Source organism: Pleurodeles waltl, chromosome 4_1 (assembly GCF_031143425.1).
Source record: "Pleurodeles waltl isolate 20211129_DDA chromosome 4_1, aPleWal1.hap1.20221129, whole genome shotgun sequence".
In the NCBI taxonomy this organism is placed as follows: Eukaryota; Metazoa; Chordata; class Amphibia; order Caudata; family Salamandridae; genus Pleurodeles; species Pleurodeles waltl.
In genome coordinates this window covers 521,356,336-521,379,097 of record NC_090442.1, presented here as the reverse complement: position 1 = coordinate 521,379,097, position 22,762 = coordinate 521,356,336, and the positions used below count along the sequence as shown (strand labels likewise).

Genomic DNA, 22,762 nt, shown 5'->3' with positions numbered 1-22,762 from the left:
TCAGCTATTCATCCTGTGGGCTTTCTACATCAATCAATTTATCAGGTACTCTCTTGTCTTTTCTGTGCAATGACACCTGGTCCAGTCTCAAATCTTTCTTAGATCTGGACACTCACTTGTACTGTGTCATGTACTGTTTGTGAGAAGATATCAGGCTGGTCTGTAGAACCTTCCATTGTACACCTGCATCTGGTAGGTTTTGGATGTGAAGTGCCTGAGAAGCTAAATGCAATTATTGAATGAGTTGATCTTTCTTTCAAAAGATTAAGTGTAATGCATGATCCCACCATGATTTAATGTCTTTCTCTCTCTCAGGGAATCAGTTAATGGTTTGAATTCCATGTTCTTTTGGAGAGTGACAACCGAGATATTTTTGTCCTTAAAAGATAATAGGTCCTATAGCTCTAGTCGCTTAGAGGATATATTATTTCAACATGAAGTTATGAATGCCTATGTTAATGTTTGGGGTGTTAGCTCCTTTGTTGCTGGTGTGGCTAGTTCTATACACTCTGTTCAGTTCAATGTGAGTGTTTTCACTCACAGAAAGTACATGTTGGAAGAAGCTCTACATATCTTTCAATTATCAGACCTCTCTGTATTGGAGGGGACCCCACAAATTCCTGTTTTGTCTGTGGGAGCGATTCTAAATTTTCCCCTGCATGTGCTTGTAGATCCAGGTGTTGGTCTTCATGGTCAGAATTTCATGTATTAGCATTGCCACCTCTTCATTGCATGCAGTGCTACTGTCTTCGAGACCAGACACTATTGCCAATGTCATTGAGGTCTTGTTTCACATCCAAGTTCTTTGCCTAAATCACATATTACTGTGATTAAGGAGACTCGATAAAGGCTCTTATTAGCAGAGCATTCTTCTCCACGTGTTTGTCAGGCTGCACTCCCTAGCAGGCAAAGGGGGTAGCCCCTCCTTGTTGGGCTGATCCATTGTAGGTATCGCCAATGTTGTGAGCCTAACCCTGAGACTGGATTTTTTTGCTTTTCCCTGGGGCCCTTATGGAAGCCATGAAACTGAGATTCCTCTGGTTCCCCCTGCTGTGCTCCAGGGACAGACACCCTCCCGTCGCTCCCAAGGCGAGGACTCTCCAGGCCACTAATACCAGTTTTGCTTCGGTTGGTGCGACTGGGGCACTCAGACGTTTAAATAATATCCAGCGTCTTTTATTCTGCTGTGGAGATATTTATTCAGACCATCTCCCATCCTCAGTGCCACGAGTGTAATGTGACTGCTGATGTGGTTATATGGTCAAGACCTCTCCTCACTCTAGAAGACTGTTATTGTGGGTCCAAGCACTGTATCTCAGCCTCCTTCAATCAATAGCGTTTCTCCTGCACGGTTCACTTACTTATTACAGAACCTATAGTGCCCATTCTGACCCTTAATATCGCTGATGCAGGCTTCAGTCCAGAGACATTAAGGTAGTCCAAAGGTAGATCTTCATGTTCTACACAGAGTTTATCTTTACCCATCCACAACAGGCCTGTGAGCAGGTCAGAAATCTGTGTTGTCTCTTTGGGAAGCATGAGGTGTCTCTGTCTCTACCTGTCTCAAGGGTAGCGCTGAGTACCTGGCAATTGGGATGAGCGTCCCCACTCTCTGCATGGTCCTCATATTCACTTCAAAGTCTGCTAGACCTGGACTCATACAAGCATCTCTGCAGGCCGTGGCTTGGGTCCTTGACTCCCCCGCCTAGGTCTGTTGTGCTCCACTGCTGCCTTGACTGCCATGTCCAGAATGGAGCTGCACCAGTAATGCCTAACAAACCGCTCTGAGGTCTGAGGGTGCTCCAGACACCATATAAGTTGCTGTCTTGATTTATGCCAGGCCTGAAAGGGCCCCTATCTAAGCAGTAGCTAACCATCATCTCCTCAACCCAGCAGTGCCCCCCAGGCGCAGGATAAGAGGACACATCCCACCCTGTTGCTCTTTTGGCCAGTCACCCCAGACAGCTTTTAACTGAGTGTGAAAGACATTTTGTGGGCTACACCAAGAACTTACAGTAGGAGTAGAGCCCGCCCACTGTTTCTATTAGTTAGTTTTATTGTCACTCTTAATTGCTTTCTTCTTATTCAATGGTTTTCCTTCCTTTCTCTTCTGTTGTTTATCCCTTTCACTGATCACAGCCTCAATGCCATACTTTTGGGGATCCATGTGTTAACTAGTTTTTTTTTCCTTGTGTGCTTTCCCCACTCCAAATTCTCGTCATTTCCTAAGCGTATGCATACATCATCATGTCGGCACCTTCTGCGTAATTGTCTATTTTTTTGGGCCGATGCTGCAGAGCATCTTCAAAAGATTATTTTTGCCAATGCTACACACCCTCAACGAACTGCATTGCAAAGCTAATAGGTCCAAACGACAAGACCTATTGGCTTTGCCAGTGCTTGTTCAAACTGTGTCAAAATGCACGATTTTCTCAAGCTGTTCTTGGTGTGGGTGAACTGCAACACGGAGGATAAGCAGGGCTAGGCACATTGTGAGATGTTAAACATTTCATTAGTCCTTTTAGGACCACCGAGTTGTTAGCAAACGGGTGTGAAATACACACTATAGCTCCATTTTGTTTTCCAAATATTCTTGGGGCAGGATTCACCAAAACACCTGCCACCGCACTGCCATAACCATGTCTCACTCTGGCATCTTACCCTCTGTAATGACCACATAATTGTCCACTCTTCCAATACTTTAAAACCCACCAGCAGAAGTAGGTCTCGCCTAATCGGGCCCGGTATTTATGCCTCACCAAATTCAATATATAACTAGCCCCCCTGGTTTGGCCCTCCGAGTACATAACCCCGGAGGCAGGTCTGCAGCAGCCACCCAGCTAGCAGACAGCTGTGCAGTTAATGTTTTGAAAAGGAAGCTATAATGTATTGGATACATAGGTGGTTTTATTTCTAGACTCCCGGTGCCTAAAAATAAATATTCAAATTTCAAATCGCAGGTGGTCTTGAATTTACAAAACTAAGGTGCTGTACAAAATCATTAGGTACTGTCAGCATAATAGAATTTTTAGTATAAAATACTTTTATTGCTTGTACAGTAAGGTTATGAGCGACAAAGGTTTATGCCAAGATAACATACCGACAGCCCTAGCCTTTCTCTTCCCAGTCCTTAATTAGGGGTGCGTCTCTCCTGAGCCAGGAAACTTCATTTACTGGAATGCGATCCCACCCGGTCTAACTGGTTGTCACCAAGAGGGAAGAGGCCAGGTATTCACCGTCCTCAGCTCAACCAAGCCTCCACTAACCCGAAATTAATCTGGATATTATCTCCAAATCCCACTTAATTGACCCGATCCTTACTGTGGAAATATACCAAAGCAGAGTTACAGATTTCGGCCCATAAAACCCTGAAAAGACACATTAGCTAGCGTTGCAAAAGCCCTAGCACTTCCATTGAGTTTAACAGTTAAAAATTCAAGACATTGTGAATGAAGAACCCCTTCACCAAAATTGCGTAATTCCGCGTCCAATCCATGCAACCACTAATGAGAAAGGAAAGGAATGATGTCTGGTCATCTGGGTATTTGACATTTTCTGCGCGGGGTGGTGCAGCGTTAAGGGACTGCAACCCCAGTCCATCTCCTATGCTGAGTTGTGGCACACTAGAGGTTGTAAAAAACAGGACCCTGGTAGCACAGAGCTGTAAAATATGTGTGCATATTGTGCACCTCTGTGTGGAAGCTGTGTTTCCAGCTGGCTGCAGGCAGTGTGGCGAAGAAGCTGCTGTGCGTGCTAAATCTGCTGCAGTGACATGCAGTACACTCCAGCTGCCAGCCCCCACTAGCTGGATGTGATGTGAGATGTTAGGCAAACTGCATTGAGTGCAAGGACGGATAAGACCTAATGTGAGCAGTTGTGCTTTTTATGCCAGGATGCCATGAATGAAGTGACAGCTTCTACATCTACCAAGCAAGCATGCACATAGTTTACCAGTATGTAAAGCAATGTCAGTAAGTTAGTTCACAAATTGCTAATTGTGTCTGAATGGCGTAGCAGTGTGGCTTTACATGTTAATGAAAGATGGGCTATGTATTGTGAGAAATCTAACTGGCCTAGCGGTTATGTTCTATATATTGTGCAGAAATGTGGAAATTGTCACGCGTTTCTTGCAAGAGCACACAATATACTGGTGAACTTGCAAGCCACCCTGGAGTCTCAGTTGAAATAGTTTTAGTTAAGTGCCTGTTAGGAACATTGAAACTATGAACACCTGTGTTTTCCCTTAGTCTTGGGAGAACATCATTAATCCCCTCCATGGCAGTGTACCTTTTTTATGGCACCCATCTTGCTAAATCTGGCCATTTTTAAACAACTAAAAACATGAGATGAGTCAAGGGGTTTCCCTCTATCAAGTGGCTGCCAACATTTCTATGGCAATCGGCTGCTTAACTCTGTCCATCAGGAGGAGCTCTGATATTGGACTACGAAACACTTGCCATGCTCCAATAACATAGCACTGGTACTGGGCACATCTGTACTACTCATCACCTTTTCACCACCAGTAGCATATGTTGTACAGAAGAAATTTTACTGTGGAACGTGTTCATCGCACGCAATTCGACGTCACTTTTTGTTTAGCTCCAGGAACACAAGCGTCACTGGTATTGGAGATGAAAAAGCCACGCAGTTGCTGTTCTCTTTCCCTGAAAAAGAATAAAGGCTCACCAAAAAAGACACACTAAACACTAGCTCCTTGAGGACCTTCCTAGTCGTATTCTGATGTGGGTCTTTCCTTCCTGAGTCTTTATCAGTGCAGTTACAAGGAGAAAGGCTAGTTCAAGATACTCAACTACTAGCCTCCAAATCAAGTTGCTCCATCAGTCCCCTCTCTAATTGAATAAGACATCCAAATCGCATACCCTGACGTCAATGTCCATTAGCCGGCTGTTTTTTAAGCTCCCTGACCCCCAAAGCAAACTGAAAATACCAGGAGAATGCTGCCCTCTTTATACAGCCCTGTCACAGTGAACATGTCCGCACTGCAGCACGTTTTAAACTTAAGTTTTCTGACTGAGCTGGGATTACCTCTTATTAAGGATACAAAGAGGTTCGTGGAGGTAACGGGGGCTACTGTGTATATATGATTTGTCACCCACTGGGTTTTATGAATTTAAAATTATGAAAATATTGCACAGTATTCTGTGAGGAAAAGGAGTAAAAGTGAGTTTTCATTTTATACTGGCACAAAATCCTGTCCAATATTTTAGTCAAATGTTTACTATGTGTTTTCAAGGAAATGGCTTACCAAACACAAGACTAGATTTTGAATTCTGGTCTGTACAGATGTTTAGGATAGTCTATCTCAATCTCTCTCCAGTTTAGCAGTCTTATGAAGATGTAACAATTCTCTGCCACAAACGTCTTCTATGAGCTGGCTAGCTCAAAATCGGCCTGTGAAGCTTCCATGACAGATTTCGAATAAAAGCATTGAGGACTCAACTTTAGAGTGAACTGTCGAAAATGAGAATCTTTTTAGGTCTCGCCTACCAGACAGCACTAGGTATCTGGTTGCGAATGACCTTTTGTGGGCTTCCCAACAACTTTTCTTACCATTGGTTGTTGCCTTTATTGTCACCCTCATGTGCTTGTCTTATTTGATGGCTTGTCTTTCTCTTCTTATGTTTGTCCTTGCCTGGAGCATAGCTTCTCTAGCATTCTTTTATTTAGCCAACTTATATCTTTCCACTGCTCACTTTTAGGAAATAGCTTTTTTTTTTTCTTTTACACTAAGTAACGAGTAATGAGTGTACGCATTTTTCGATTCTCTCTTCCTGATGTTTCTTCCCGCCAAATACCCACCCCAGGCTCACTGTTGCTCTGACTCACTTGTGCTTCTCACTGTGCTCCCGTGTTGCTCTCTCCCTCAAGTGCTTCTATTCCTGTCTTCCTCACATCCGGCTTCCTTTTTATTTTGTATCCTCGCACCCCAAACTCACGTCTTCCCCACACCCATCCCCTCACCGCACAAAGACGTTCTTTTGCGGTACTCAAATAATATATTTTTTATATTTACCAGTCCATCTTGGATCGCTAAATAAAACAAAATGCAGCCTGTGTCATTTCACAGGCTTGCACATGCACCTCCTTATGAAATGACGATGGTTTAGTGCATCGCCAAAAGGCGCTGGCAAAGCCAATAGATCTTTACGGTGCGACCAATAGACTTGGCAAATGTTTGCGTTCTAAGCGCTTAGGAGCAAGAGTGTAAGGGAAGCATCAGTTTTTCCCGAATCATGCAGTGTCCTCTAGGGTGTGAAGCTGATTTGGCCTCTAAATTGCCTGGTTAGAAAGATGAAGTGCTTAATGTGTGCTGGCGTCGCAGATGTTAGGCAGTGGCCCTCATTTTTGGGGACTGGAACGTATTTTTCGTCATCCTACTTTTACCTAGAGCAAGGGAGGCAAAGTAGAAAAGAGAGAAAGAAGGTAGAAGGGAAAACCGTGACAAAGGGAAGCACGTCAGTGAGTAAGGGATCGGCTAGAGTACGATAAAGAGCCAGGAAGTGTAGGGTTGTGGGAGGAGGCGGCAAAGACTAGGTGTCAAGTGTAATCAGAAACCCTGGTATTCTGTGATGGGCGCCAAGTTCAGACTCTTAATGCTTCTAATGATGTTTCGCTTTCCGTATATACAGGGAGTGCAGAATTATTAGGCAAATGAGTATTTTGACCACATCATCCTCTTTATGCATGTTGTCTTACTCCAAGCTGTATAGGCTCGAAAGCCTACTACCAATTAAGCATATTAGGTGATGTGCATCTCTGTAATGAGAAGGGGTGTGGTCTAATGACATCAACATCCTATATCAGGTGTGCATAATTATTAGGCAACTTCCTTTCCTTTGGCAAAATGGGTCAAAAGAAGGACTTGACAGGCTCAGAAAAGTCAAAAATAGTGAGATATCTTGCAGAGGGATGCAGCACTCTTAAAATTGCAAAGCTTCTGAAGCGTGATCATCGAACAATCAAGCGTTTCATTCAAAATAGTCAACAGGGTCGCAAGAAGCGTGTGGAAAAACCAAGGCGCAAAATAACTGCCCATGAACTGAGAAAAGTCAAGCGTGCAGCTGCCACGATGCCACTTGCCACCAGTTTGGCCACATTTCAGAGCTGCAACATCACTGGAGTGCCCAAAAGCACAAGGTGTGCAATACTTAGAGACATGGCCAAGGTAAGAAAGGCTGAAAGACGACCACCACTGAACAAGACACACAAGCTGAAACGTCAAGACTGGGCCAATAAATATCTCAAGACTGATTTTTCTAAGGTTTTATGGACTGATGAAATGAGAGTGAGTCTTGATGGGCCAGATGGATGGGCCCGTGGCTGGATTGGTAAAGGGCAGAGAGCTCCAGTCCGACTCAGACGCCAGCAAGATGGAGGTGGAGTACTGGTTTGGGCTGGTATCATCAAAGATGAGCTTGTGGGGCCTTTTCGGGTTGAGGATGGAGTCAAGCTCAACTCCCAGTCCTACTGCCAGTTCCTGGAAGACACCTTCTTCAAGCAGTGGTACAGGAAGAAGTCTGCATCCTTCAAGAAAAACATGATTTTCATGCAGGACAATGCTCCATCACACCCGTCCAAGTACTCCACAGCGTGGCTGGCAAGAAAGGGTATAAAAGAAGGAAATCTAATGACATGGCCTCCTTGTTCACCTGATCTGAACCCCATTGAGAAACTGTGGTCCATCATCAAATGTGAGATTTACAAGGAGGGAAAACAGTACACCTCTCTGAACAGTGTCTGGGAGGCTGTGGTTGCTGCTGCACGCAATGTTGATGGTGAACAGATCAAAACACTGACAGAATCCATGGATGGCAGGCTTTTGAGTGTCCTTGCAAAGAAAGGTGGCTATATTGGTCACTGATTTGTTTTTGTTTTGTTTTTGAATGTCAGAAATGTATATTTGTGAATGTTGAGATGTTATATTGGTTTCACTGGTAATAATAAATAATTGAAATGGGTATATATTTTTTTTTTGTTAAGTTGCCTAATAATTATGCACAGTAATAGTCACCTGCACACACAGATATCCCCCTAACATAGCTAAAACTAAAAACAAACTAAAAACTACTTCCAAAAATATTCAGCTTTGATATTAATGAGTTTTTTGGGTTCATTGAGAACATGGTTGTTGTTCAATAATAAAATTAATCCTCAAAAATACAACTTGCCTAATAATTCTGCACTCCCTGTATTACCATATGCAAAATAATTACTTGTTAGTTACATCATGCTTTCGAAATTTCTGTTGCGTTATTCTTAGTACATGCAGCGTCAGTCTGGAAAGAGAGAAGTGGTAACTGTTTAAAGTCCCCTGATGCAGGTTTTATCCAATAATGTATTGCGTCTGTACTACTCACCCCCTGTAGCATATGTTGCACAGAATAAATTCTACTGTGGAACTTGTTCGGCGCACGCAATTCCACGTGCCTTTTTGTTTAGGTCTAGGAACACAAGCGTAGCTCCCCCTCCCCCCAAATATGTAAAATAATAGCTGAGACTTTGCATGCTAGCGTGCCATTTAACACCGTACCCTGCCCTATTCACAATGGATGTAGAAAACCGGTGGATGCCAAGAAGAGGAGCTTGCATCAACACCGCTATGCAGTCGAAAACATTTGCATGAGCATGAATGCAGTGCAGTCCAGGCCCTTCTTTTCCAGCTGTCTTTTGAAGGTCTGTTGCTGAAGACATATTGCGGGCTTACTAAGAATTTAAAGGGCTTGCAGCCTGCACATTCCTTACTATTAGTTGGCTTTACTGTCACTGTCATGTGCCTGCTTCTCATTCACTGACTTTCCTTGACCATTATTTGTCTGTCCTTCACTTGAAATCATTACCAACTTGTGTCCAGTTCACTTGTGTCCTTCCACTTCTCTGTTTTAGAGAGCTGCTTTTTTGTTTTAAGTGCGCAACAAGAGTGCATGTTTTTTCCACTTGTCTCCTTAGTGTGCTGCTCTTTCCCCTCTGTGTTGCTCTCTGTGGGTGCTTCTCCCCCTATTTGCCTTTTTCGTCTGTGTGCTTCTCAACCCAACTCCATCTCTCTCTTGCCCATTTGCTTTCTCCTCAAGCGCCAAGTTTCTGTCTCGCCCATTCATTTTTTCTGCTTCTCGCCCACAGTGCTGTTTCCCCCACCCAAGCCCCTGTGGTTGCTTCCCCCACTCACACCTTCATGTGGCTTTCAACTCCAATATTTCTGTGCACCCCATGTTGCTTCTGTCCCCGTGTGGCTTCCCTCCAACCTGACTTGAATCAGGAATTGAAAGAAAGAAACAATTGGCTGCCTAATTTTGTAGGAGCACAAATGCTTGGTGTGTTCACTTACAAAATGATGCAGGCAGATGTATCATAATCTTTTTTAAATTTAAATTATTCTTTAGGCAAATGTGTCATAATCTTTCTTAAATGTAAATGATTCTTTAGCCATGCTGCATAGCATGGGCAATGCTCCAACAACTGTCCAGGTCTGATGCTGACCCGAGCCAGCCATCTTTTGGTGATGAGGGTGGGAATGAATTCTCCCTATGATATGATGATAATTTTTATATGGATCTACTAGAGGCCAGTGGGCTGGATATTTCTCCTGACACGGGGCTAGTCTCCCTGCTGGCACTTCCATTGACGAGCCTCCTTCATTCACCATGGCTGTTATGACGGGGGGATCCGAAGTCTTAGTTCTACAATTGAAAAATTAAATGAGTAGGGACCAGGGAGATTAATGGTCCAGTGTACAACCTCCCAATAGAACCATTAAAGCAAAAAAGTACACTGTTCCACAAGGAAAACCTGGTAGAATACCAGGGGCGATCCAAATTTTTCAGGAGCAGGAACCCTCATGCATCACACTGGATGACTGGCTTCATCATTGGGAAAGCTCCTCGCCAGTTTTTTGTTTTTTTCTCTCCATTGCTTGGGTACTAAGGTTTGGGTACCTACTTGATAACCACTTATCTATCTTTTTCATTTCGCTACTATCCGAGCAATTTGGTTAAGAGCACCCCGTTTAGGGGAGCCCGTCAGGCATTGCAGTACCAGCCTGGCGAGGAGCTTTCCCAATGATGAAGCCAGTCATCCAATGTGATGCATGAGGGTTCTTGCTCCTGAAAAATTTGGATCGCCCCTGGTATTCTACCAGGTTTTCCTTGTGGAACAGTGTACTTTTTTGCTTTAATTTGCTTTAATTTATTAGTTCTACAATTGCCTTCCGCTGATGTATAAACCAATGCCCTCGCAGGAGTGTCACAGCCTGGACAGTTCTCATCTGCACCCCTTCTACCATTCAATGAGTCCCTGACCGGCACACTCATGGGCATTGGGACCAAACCCTACTCTTTCCCATCTGTATACAGGTAACACGTTATCACAGATCCACTCCAGATGAGCCTACCTTCCTATTACAAAAAGAACAAGTGATGGATGGAATGCTGAACAATGTCAAACATTCACCCCCAGTACAGAGATCTGGGCCTAAATCCATCAATGTTTTTGCTACCAATGCCATTCCAGTTTAGACCCAGCCATATGCAAATCAGCCTTGACCCTGTTCCCCACGGGAACAGTCCAGCCCGAGCTGCCAAGCCAGGTCCTCCCTGGAATGGAAACAAACATCCCACGACCGGTTTCAGGGTATCACCCATCATCAGCCAGGCTAGCTTGACTCCAGTGGCATGGGGAGCAAGGGACCCACGTGTGGGCATACCCTTCCAACTTGGGGCAACAAATGTAAAAAGAACAAGTGATGGACGGAATGCTGAACAATGTCAAACATTCACCCCCAGTACAGAGGTCTGAGCCTAAATCCATAGTTTTTTTGCTACCCATGCCGTTCCAGTTTGGACCCAGCCATATGCAAATCAGTCTTGACCCTATTCGGGCTGGACTGTTCCCATGGGGAACAGGGTCAAGACTGATTTGCATATGATTGGGTCCAAACTGGGGTGGCATGGTGAGCAAAAGAATTGATGGATTAAACCCAGATCTGTGACTGGGGGTGAAGGTTTGATTGGTTCTGCTTTCTATCCACCATTTGTGTTTGTCTACCTTCCTAATACAGCACCCTATTCCTGAGAGCCTGATAGTTCAGGCCTACACTAGCAGGGTTACCTCACTTCTTTTCCCACTACTCCACCAGAGTTGAAAATAATTAAGGCGTTTGGGAAGAGGATGTCTTCTTTCACTAGCCTCGTCCTCCGGTCAGGCAATGCCAGTTGTTTGCCTGGAAAGGACTCCCATGCATAATGGGACTTGGACACTGAGGTCTTTTGAACAGTCCTGGAAGAATTTTGTGAGAATTTGACATGTACCATTCGAGATGGCCAGGATGAAGCAAAGTACATCATCTGGTCAGGCATGGACACACCAGACTGCTTAGGCAGAGCATTCAGCACTAGTGTGGTGCTCTGGCACCGCATGCTTGTGTGATCCAGCGGCTTTTTGTGCAGTGTTCAAGCATCACTCATAAATATGCCTTTTGCCTCTGGCAAGAAGGCCCACTCTGGCCTTAAGTGCTTTATAGAGACTAGAACTACTGCATACTCCCTCAGTCTTTCCCTATTCACAAGCCAGTTGTAGCTGGTTGTAGCCTACCTTTGAAGTTTGGGGGTGTCAGGCTTCCCCTGGCTTGATGACTGGCTATTCAAAGCAGGCTTACCACAGTCACTTGTGGCCACCTCCAGACGATAGTGAACCTCCTTACATCCTTGGGGTTCACATTCCGCACGCTAAAGTGTCACCTGACTCGTCCGCAGAGGCTCCCTTTCATGTGAGTCATGCTAGATGTGGTGCACTTTTGGGCCTTCCCTCCAGAACGAGTTCAAGCCATTCAGGTTATGATCCTGATGTTTGTCTTTGTCCTGGGTCTCAGTGAAGATGAATCTGAGGCTACATTGCCAACTGGCCTCATGCATTCTGCTTGTCAGCTATGCCAGGTAGCATAGGCGGACTCTGCAGTGGGATCTGAAGTCTCAATGAGCCCAGCACCAAGGGATGCTGTCGGACTCTATTCCGGTTACAGAGAAGACTGCAAAAGATCAGCAGTGGTGGCTGTTCAACAAAGTTGGACCAGTGGCAAACCAGTATTGGTACCCCACCCATATCTGACGGTGATGACGGATGCATCACTGCTGGTTTGGGGAAGTCATCAGGGAGAGCTAGAGTTCAGAGGACTCTGGTCTCCAGTGAAGACCCACCTCCACATCAACCAGCTGGATTTGCAGTCCACTCACTTTTCTTTGAACGCCTTCCTGCCATCCATCAAGGGGAGGCTGGTTCAGGTCCTCATAGACAACACCACCACTATGTGGTATTGCAACTGGCAGGGAGAAGTGGAGTCGTGCACTCAGTGTCAAGAGGCCATGCTCTTCTGGACTTGCCTGAATCATTAGGGTATCTCCCTGATCATTCACCACAGGGTGGGAGCGTTAAACACCAGGGCAGACTAACTCAGCCAGCGACACCTAGCGAATCATGAATGGCAGCTACAACTATAGGTGGCACAGGGCATCTTCCGGCAACAAGTAGAGCACTAGCTTGATCACCTTGCCAGTGGCGTGAACATGTATTGTCAGCGCTTTCGCGGGTTGGAGCTCCCAAGAATGCTGTCCCTCTGAGATGAATTCTGCCTAGAGTGGAGTACAGGACTCCTGTATGCATTCCTGCTGCTACCTCTCCCACCCAGAGTTCTTTTTTTTTTTATAACCAACTTTATTAATTTGTATACACAACAACATGCCACATGCAGGGGAGCATATTTCAATGTCACATTCAAATATAGATTTACAGTTTACTAGACCCATTTGGTACATGGACAAAGCAATGGTTTCTTGCTCAGGCAGGACCTAGCCATGCAGCCCAGATCTTGGTATATTTACCCAAACAGCCTCTCGCTTGATATATGGGTCTCTCCAATTGGGCGCACCAGTCCATCCCTCTCCTCCATTGTTGCAGTGAGGGGGCGGGGGTGTCTTGGACGCCCAGGCCCGGCAATGTCGCTTTTCGCTGTAAGTTGGGCCATGTCCAAAAATGTTCAAATTGCTGGAGAGCCTCCAGTGCCCTCCATCACCCCCAGCAGGACCATCTTGGGGAAGGGTTCCAGGGTGAGATTCAACAGCGTAGAGAGTTTGTTTAGGATTTGTGTCCATGCCCTCTGAATATTGGGGCAGGGCCAGCCTGCATGGAAAAAGTCGACCGGTGAGTAGGGACATCTGTTGCATTTAGGGTTCAGCCGGAGCCTGGCACAGTAAAGCCTAGCTAGGGTTAGATAGGCACAATGTAGCTAGTACATTTGCACCATTCATAATCTGGCAGAGAGTGCGATGACTTGCGGCGCCATCAGTGCGTCCCACCAGTTCTCATCATCTAGTGGGCTGTCCCAGGCCTCCCAGCAGGACCAGTAGGAGGGAATTATATATCTGTGAGATCCCCCTGGCTCCCAGAACCCCCATCCTTACTTTGGCCTCCATAGGGCTAAATTCAGGTATGGGGGTATCACTGCTAATATGTGCCGTCAGTGCATGCTCAGTTTTAAAAACTTATAGAATTGTGTCTGAGTCAGTGCATATGTTTCTTGTAGTTTTTGAAAATACATCATGTGTGTGCCCTCCCAGACATCTCCCACCACCGTGAGGCCTATAGCGTCCCACTGTGAAAAGCCGTCTAGATTTGCAACCTCCCGCAGCCATGTTCCCCGCCATGAAGGGGTATGCTAGGTGGTCCTACCCCACCACCCTGTCAGTCTTTCAGTTGTGCGCCAACCATAAAGGACCTGGCTTGTGACTTCTGGTGTGGTACTGGGGATGGGACTTCCGTAGAGCAGATCCATAAGATGTGAGAAACCCATTGCAGAGAATTCCAGGCAGTAGGTTGGATCATCCCATCCCCCATTGAGCCATTCGTTGACTGCGAGTACCTGAGTGGCTAGATAATAAAAATATAAATTGGACATAGCTAGTCCACCATCATATACACCACGCTGGCATGTTTCACAGGATAGGGGCTGTCTGCCGCTATGCCATATGAAGGAGCGAGCCATTGCATCCACCTCCTGGAACCAGTGCCGAGAGAGCTGGAGGAGGAGATTTTGATGGATTTAAAGGAAGCAGGGCAGAATTAGTATTTTATAGAGTGCTATTCTGCCCATGATGTTCAGCAGCAGTGTTTGCCATTTCCCCAGTTCCTCCTTCAAACTGTGGGTAAGAGGGGTAAGTTTAAGGGCCCACGTCATAGTCGGGTTGAGTGCCAGTTTCATGCCGAGGTAGGTAAAGCTTCAATGCCAGATGGGAATGTTCGATTGCCAGTCGATGAAATCACAGGAATCCGAAAGCAAGACCAGGAGAGATTTCTTATGGTTCACCCAGAGGCCTCACCAAATATGCGCAGCAGCTGAAGACACCTAGGTCCACTCCTCGTCGACCGCGACCGGTAAAGCAGCACATCATCAGCATAGTGCACGATGCGGTCCTCCTGTCTTCCCACCCATTACCAACCTTCCAGGAAGGCGTCTTGGCGAATCATTTGTGCGAATGGTTCTATGGCTAGGGCAAAGAGAAGACGAGATAGGGGACAACCCTGCCTTGTACTCCTCGTGACGGGAAAGGCCTCCGAAAGCATCCCATTCACTAGGACATGGGCTGTCAGTGTTTGGTATAGTAGTTGGATCATGTGTCGAAAAGGGTGCCCCAGGCACGCTTACCTAAGAACGAGATCCAGGTAGCCCCAGTCTACTTTGTCGAATGCTTTTTTGAGCCAGTGGGGAGGGGAGTGTAAGCTTATGTGCCAGAGTGACATGTAGCCTTTGCAGGCAATGTCTAGTGCTGATGGATGAATCAGGTGGTGTAAAACTGTCTTTAGACGAGTGGTTAGTATGTTGGCATAGATTTTAATTTCACTAATAAAAAATATTGGCTGATAGTCTGCACAGGGCGTGGGGGGGGACGTAGGAAGTACCACTATAGTAGCCCGATCTAAGTCGTGAGGAAGGGTGCCCCTCTCCAGAGCTTCTTTGTAGAGACCATGGAGTTGAGGTAGCAGTATGTCCTGAAATTTAGAGTAGTATTCTCCCGCATACCCATCTGGGCCAGTGGTTTTGCGCTGCATCAGGTTTGTAATAGCTTCCCAGATTTCTTTTATGGTTATGGGGTCGTCTAGACTTTTACTAATGTGGGTTAGGGGGAGTGGGCATTTCTATTTCATTTAGTAGTGGCATCTGTTGTTCAGTGGTGGGTCTGGGCACCACTGTGTATAGAACGGCATAGTACTGTGCAAATATAGATGCTATGACCTGGGGGGGCGTGTAGACCGCCCCGGATGCATCCATTATCTCAGGGATTACCCTTCCCATCTTTGGTCTGTTTGCCCTCCAGTAAAAGAGCTTACTGTTCTTATTTCCCCAACCATAGATCCGAGCCTGGGATGCCCACCAGATTTGCTTCGCCTCTTCTAAGGAGTGGGTTCTGATCTCCTGTCTCACCATCTCTAGGGTGCGTTTAGTTGTCTCTTCTCCCATCCCAACCAGTTTACGCTCCACCTGGAGTGCCTAGGCCTCAAGAGACTGTAAGTGTGTCTGTTTCTCTTGTCTTCGTAGAAGGAGTTTAGGTTTGCCAGTCGCCCAGAGTGTGATATTGGTTGAACTGTTCCCTCATTATCTCAGAAGCAGTGTTCAATCTCTTTGCAGAGGCCAGAAGAGTAGGTCTCATCTTGTAAGAACCACGCATTGATACTCCACATAGGTTTTCAACTCTGATTAAGGTGGCCAGAAAGATCAGGGCATGATCGGAGAGGCCGTAGGCAAGTATCTGGTCTTGGGTAAAAAGGAAAAGTTCGGTGGCAGGCATAAGGAGCGTGTCTATATGTGCCTGAGTGTGGTATGCGGCAGAGGTGTGGGTGTATTGCAGGTGGCGAGGTTGCCATATCTGCCACACGTCACAAAAACCAGTGTTCGTCAACCATTTGTTGAGGGATACAGAGCGTCTATGACGGGCATCAGACAGGGGGCCTGTGATGTCAAGGCCCGGATCCAGGACTGCGTTCCGAGTTCCACCCACAATACCCAGAGTTCTTAAGAAGGTCAAGTCATACTAGTGGCTCCGAATTGGGCCAGGACAGTATGTTAGCTGGAATTGCTGGGCATAAGCATCTGTCTTCCAATCAGACTGCTGCCTTGGGAGGATCATTGCCTCAGCAGCAGGGAAGGTTCTTACACCCAGGCCTACTCAATCTACAGTTCTGTGTGTGGGTATTGAACAGCAGCAGTTGACTATTCAATTTACCTCTCGAAGTAGTTGATGTCATCCAGCAGGTAGGCGTCTTTCTACAAAATCAAATGTTTGCGGCTTGGTGTGGCTCAAAGCCAATTCAAAGCTGTTGTAAGCTGAACTGTTGGGTATGTTACTTCCAGTGGCCGGTCACCGTACCAACGATCCCTGTTGAAATCACCTGTTGTGATGCATTTTCTCAAAGGTATTGTCCACATGTTTCCTCCTAAACCTTTTGTGATGCCACAGTAGGATCTTAATTTGGCTTTTACTTTCATTATTTGTACTTCTTTTGAGCTATTGCACAGATGTTCCCTAGATCTCCTGACCCTGAAGACGGTCTTTTTCAATAACCTCTGTTTGTCATGTGAGCTACCAGCTTTGCCAGTAAAGCAGCACAAGACCACCTTCTGTCCAGACAAAATGGTGCTGAGGACTATAGCAGCATTTCCTGCGAACGTTGTAACTTCCTTTCATGTCAGACAAACCTTTACTCTTCTAACATTCTTTGCTCTGACTTACTCCTCAAAAGAGGCTGTGAGAGACTCTATCGTTTGGACTTTAAAAGAGCCCTCAGCTTTTACGATGATCGTACTAAAGGTCTTTAGCTGGATGTTCTGCTCTTTATTGAGTTCTCAATGGCAAAGAAATGTAAAGCGGTGTAGAAACAGACTGTCCTGCTGGATAGTCCTGTTATTTGAAACTTGCTTTGCGATGGACAAAAAATGGACTACAGATTGATGGCCCATTCCACCAGGGCGAATGATGCCACCACTGCATTAGTACGCTGTGCCCGTCCTGGATATTTGTCAGGCTGCAACATGTGTATCAGTCTACACATCCATGAAGCACTACTGCCTTGACAGCCAGATCCGACTTGAAGGGCATTTTGACAGTTGATTCTTGAAGGACATTTTGGTCTGAGTCATTTTGCAGGCCCGCTACAGGGAGGTACTGCCTTAGTATCTATTATAAAGCTTTGTAATCTGTGTTTATAAATATCCACCAGAAGAACAAGTTATTTGCCTTCTGCAATGTTATTTCTGGTGGATAGTCTATCTAGCTGCAGATTCCTCACAGGTCTCCCACCTCTCTTTTCTGTGGAATGGACTCCTTTCTATCTGAAAAGTCCCCAATTAGTTATCTGCACACTGGCACGAACAATCAGTTTTTGCTCTCCATGTCCGAGGGCACAGACAATGTCCATAAAGAAACTGACATCCGCATGTTTGGGTGGCACCTACAGGCGGCTCCAGTCATCAATTCCAGGAGGCAGCAGAGTCGACGTGGAGCCATACCTGGTGTGCAGGAGCTATACTGAAAAATCTTCTAGATCCAGTCTGGCACATAAGGATATTTTAAAGGTGAGGAGTCTGCGGTTAGAGTATCCGTCAGAAATAACATCACTGAAGGTGAGTAGCTTGTTCTTCTTGCGCATTATATTTTCAACAGTGATGTATTTTTGTGTCCCTTTGGCAAACGTATTATGTCTAATGTTCAAGAAAATCTATAGTAGTATATGAATGTCCCTGTATAATAGTTATCCGATAGCGCTCATGCAAACATCTGAGTGATGTTGACACTTATTATCTTTAGTGTTCTGACATTAATAAATGCTCCTTTCTTACCTGTACTTTTTCTGCACATCATTGTCTTCAAGAACTCATCACAGGCGCCTTTAGATACATATTGCAGCAGATGGCCTGTAGAGAAATTGGAAGAGTGCACATATGGTCTGATTCTCGCAGGACGGCTTGGCTAGGGCTGGCTCCGTTGCATGTCACAGTGGGTGTCAGTGGAATCCCCACAATGAAAAGTCCTAGAATAGACAACCGTAATGTAACAAGAAATGTTCCGTCGTCACTGTAGGACAGTTGTGTGTTCTATCTTGGCGAAAAATATTATTTGAAACTGAGTGACGACCGCAAGAAGTTTAGGAAGATTAAAAATCTGTTAATTGCAGTACTATTTGCCTCATTAAAGCACACTATCGGCATAATGTGCTTAGAGAGTGATCTGATGTAACTCATTTGAATCTTGAATTTTCGTACAGCAAAGCTTTTCGGAGCTTCAAAACAGTGCATTTGCAAGGGTATTCTATAATTGAAAGTTATGGATGATGTACCGTACTGACACACACTTACACAGTGGTTGTGCACAATCATTGGATGTAAAACCAGCTTAGGAAATTCTCTAATACGTCGAGTTCATTTAATTCTGTTTGTAAAGACGATAAGTGCACGAGAACATAGATCAAATAATAGTTTTTTTTATCATTGTAGTGTTATAAAAAAGGAGAACATTCAATAAAGACGTCTTGTGATCCCTTGCCGCATGCACAGCCAATTCTGCTAACTTAACAATGATTTATTTATTTGATTCCATTGCAGGTGTATCGACAGGATTGTGAAACATTTGGAATGGTGGTGAAGATGTTGATTGAAAAAGACCCCTCGCTTGAAAAGTCTGTTCAGTTTGCCCTGAAGGAAAATTTGAGCGAGATTGGCGAGAGATGCATTGATGAACTCAAAAATTTCATAGCGGAGTACGATGCTGCCAGCCAAGATTTTACAGAAATCTTTTAGAAAGGTTTTCAAACCAAGCGTAAGGAGTGTGTTTTTAGTTATCCAAGGCACAGGACCAAACTTAAACCATTAAAAAACACCTTGTGTGGAAGAAATGAAAACAATTGCTGAAGTCATCCCAACTTTCTACAGATTTTCCTAGAAAAAACAGAAAACGACTTTTCCACCATCTGTTCTGTAGGTCACTTTATTGTATTTTGCAGACATTTTTGATCCGCTTACATATTTGTTTCAGCATAAAATAATGTAGAAATAAATACTAACAATTTGAAAAATTGTACAGCATATCATCGAGAATTATCTCACCTGATTTGAATTTTCTTTGCATTTTCAGTGTTTGCTGTAGTGGATTCTGTCTTTTTTATTGCACGTAAACAAAACTGCTATTTATCCCCTCAAAATGTGGGTGCTGGCAGTTTTATAGATTAAAAGGAAAACTTTTGAGGTCATTTAAGATATTTTAAAATGAGTAGTTAAGTTAATTTTTAAGTTGCTTTATATAGGGTTTCTTTTGTAGAAATCCATGAGATTGAAATGTTACCCTACTTTTTATGAGGGTCCTTAAAAAGTGTCAGTTGTAGTTGGGTGATATTAGAAAATCTTCCTCAAAATGTTGTGCAAAGTACAAATAAAGTTGGCACTCAAGTTTTCTAAGAAACGTTATGTGTATCCTTTATTTTACGGAAAAAATAAATATATTTTTTCTTGGCCTGGCATGATGTACACAGGCAATGCCTGAAACATCATAAAGTATATTTAAATAGCATAATTTAGGATCAGGTTATGACATTTTTGTTACTTAGTCCCTTCATACTGTTCTCTGTGCCTATGTCAGCAGCTAATTGGGTCTGTCTCAACTGCCTACTCTGAGCTGTTTGCTTTTCCTAGTAACATAGGAGACAATGTTATTCCACAGCTTTTTGTTTTATCCTCAAATATTTGTCAGGTAACGCATGTGCTTCTGATATCTGATAAAGACTTCTAGTTGCAAATTCCTTACCTTTTGAATTTCCCACATGTGTCAGTCTGGATCTGGAGATTTTTCTAGAGCAGTACACCTGTGCGCCTATAGATAGTGTTGATTGGCTCCGTCTTCTCCACATGACATTGCAGGACCTATGTTGCACCATCCCTACATGCTGACATAAGTTCTTTTCTTTCCACACCAGTCAACTCTGATCCAAGGAGAGCTACCCCTCGGTCATTTTATGACTAGCCTTTTTCATCTTTTTGTCAACGTTTTTTCGAGTTGTGCAACTCCTGGTGTGTCGAGGATGTCATCTAGGAAGACCGGGTTCAAGCTCGGAAGCCTGGGGATCCTGTCATCGGGTGATGTCTGTGACGGAGCCGCACCTCGTGTGCCTTTGGTGTTTGGAGCGCGACCACGACCCAAAGATATGCTCCGCGTGTTTGGACATGCATCCAAAGGCTTTGAGGGAGCAGTCCCTGAAGCTGATGGTGGCCCAAAGCGTGACTTCGCGCAAGTCGAGGTCCCGGATGAGAAGAAGGTCCTGGGAGTGGTCACGGAGTCCCCCTTCATCGTCGTCCCACTCCAAGTCCTCTGGATGATCGGGTAAGCTGAGGCACAAGAAGAAGTAGAAGAAAGCAAAACGTTCTTTGACTTCACCCCATCTGTCGGCAGACAAGACGAGGGAGCAGGAGCGTCATCGTTCCAGGCCTCCATATGCGGAGCCTGTGTCTGGGCTGACTCCGCACCTTTGAGTTTCCGAGAGTGACCGGTACCCATTTAAGAGTTTTATGAGGCCATGCACCTTGTGTTTGGGTGGTCCAACACAGCTGAGTGCATTTGGGGCCCCGTGTCAGAAGGGACCCCTTCTGGTTCTGCGCCAGGGGCTTTGGATCCGAGGGGCACTCATGGACACTGATGCTCGTTCCCTTCCTCATTGCCGACTCCAACATGGAGCTGGATGGGCATTGTACGACACTGGTTCTGGCACAGACAGGAGCCATGCCTCCTACGTTGACTCCTGAGCCTGTTTCTTATGATCTAGGGTACGGTGAGGAATGGGAGGAGTCGCTGGACCCTTTAGAATATCAACTCCAAGACCCTTTGGACTGATGTGAGATATTGAGTGAAGTCAGTGGACTGGACACCTTCCCAGATACTGGCATGCTTTCTCCTCTTATCCTAGCTACAGAGGAGGGTGCTTCATACTCTATGGTGGTGCGAAGAGCAGCTGAGGTCCTGGACCTTGAGCTGCCTTCGGTGGCAGTCAGGTCTAACCTCCTTACAGAGGTGCTTCAGCCTAGAGCTTCATCCCCTGAACCCCTGCTATTCTTCAATGAAGCCCTTACAGATATCCTACTGGGTACCTGGTCCAAACCCATCACAGGGGCTCCTGTGAACAGGACAATTGCCCGCCGCCATCGCCCCGCTCCCGGCAACCTGAGTTTCCTCACCCAACACCCCACCCCAAGAGCTTGGTTATCCAAGCCTCCACGTCCCAGGGTGTGTTCCCTTCCGCATCCCTGGATAGGAAATCCAAGAGGCAGGACACATTTGAGAAGAAGGTATTTTCTTCCACCAGCCTGGCACTGCAGTCTGTGAACAGCAGATTGCTTTTGGGCTGTTATTCTCACACCCAGTGGGATACGGTTGCTCAAGTGCTGCCACTGGTTCCTGGAGGACACCCAGGCTATACTCTCCCAAGCAGTTGCTGATGGTAGAGACGCACCCAGGCTCATGATCCGGTGTTGACTTAACACAACCAACTCATTGGGCAGAACGGTTGCATCACCGGTGGCACTTACGTACTATGCCTTGTTGGAGATATCTGGCTTTTCAGGGGATGTCCAGGCCCATCTTATGGAGATGCCCTTTGATAGCATCCGTCTCTTAGTAGAGAAAGCAGACTCAGCGTTCAAGCGCTTCAAGGATTCTCGTGCTACAGCCAGGTCCTTGGGGTCCCCCTCAGTCTACTTTTTGCCCCTTTCATGGCTATGGAAGGAGTGCCCCACCATTTCTATTCCTGTCCAGCAACCTTCCGCAAATCCTGCCCACCCTCTGCATGGCTTGGGACATGAAATCCAGTGTCCTTGTGGATCAGGGAGCGAGCGGTCGGCCAGTCCATCCTCCCCCCTCAGCTGTCTCCAAACCTTCCTAATCTGACTCTTTCCCACCAGGGACCAGTCAAAGACAGAATCCTCCATCATCTCCTCCACTGGCAGTCCATCACGCCAGACTGGTGGGTTTTGAAAATAGTCTGAAGGGGCTACTCCCTCCCCTTCGAGACTATCTCTCTCTATCCATGGCAGCATCCTATGATCGCATGACAAAGGATCCCTTGGCACTTCTCTGGGAGGAAGTTACAGTTCTCTTGGCCAAGGGAGCTATAGAGAGGGTTCCCGTTCCAGAAGTAGGTTCCTGGTTGCTATTCCTGCTACTTTTTATTACCCAAAAAGGACAAGCGCCTCCACCCTATCCTAGATCTTCGGTCCCTCAATCTCTTCTTCAAGAAGGAGAAGTTCAAAATGCTCACTCTGGCTTTATTTGCCCTGGACCCAGGAGACTGTACGGTAGTGTTGGACTTGCAGGATGCTTATTTCCATATTCCCTTCCTCTCTGCCCACAGAATTTACTTGCAGTTCACAGTAGGCCACAAGCACTTTCGGTTCACTGTGCTCCCCTTTGGCCCTACCATCCCCCCTCAGGTGTTCACCATTTTATGAGGTTCACTATAAACGTGGAGAAGTCACATCTGACTCCTTCTCAGATGCTTACTTTCATCTGAGCTGTTCTAGACACTGCAGTTTCGGGTTTATCCTCTCAAGCTGCGAGTCCAGGACATTCAGGCTGTGGCACCGATGTTTAAGCCACTGTCCTGGATTTCGATGAGAATCACTCTGAGGCTGATGGGCCTCATGGCCTTATGGCCTCCTGCATCCTGT

The 22,762-nt window shown here is 45.7% G+C and overlaps 1 protein-coding gene across 7 annotated transcripts in view; it reads left to right on the top strand.

Moving 5' to 3' along the window:
• The window catches only part of PPHLN1 (periphilin 1), a 427,069-nt gene extending 407,558 nt beyond the window's left edge, over nt 1-19,511 (top strand). For 6 of the 7 annotated variants that reach the window (XM_069228844.1, XM_069228840.1, XM_069228838.1 and 3 more), the window contains one exon: nt 18,659-19,511. In XM_069228844.1, the coding sequence (XP_069084945.1) occupies nt 18,659-18,853 (195 nt within the window). In that variant the 3' untranslated portion in view covers nt 18,854-19,511. The remainder of the gene's footprint in view (nt 1-18,658) is intronic. The other variant, XM_069228842.1, reaches the window with a different exon arrangement.
• Nucleotides 19,512-22,762: the final 3,251 nt, after the last annotated feature.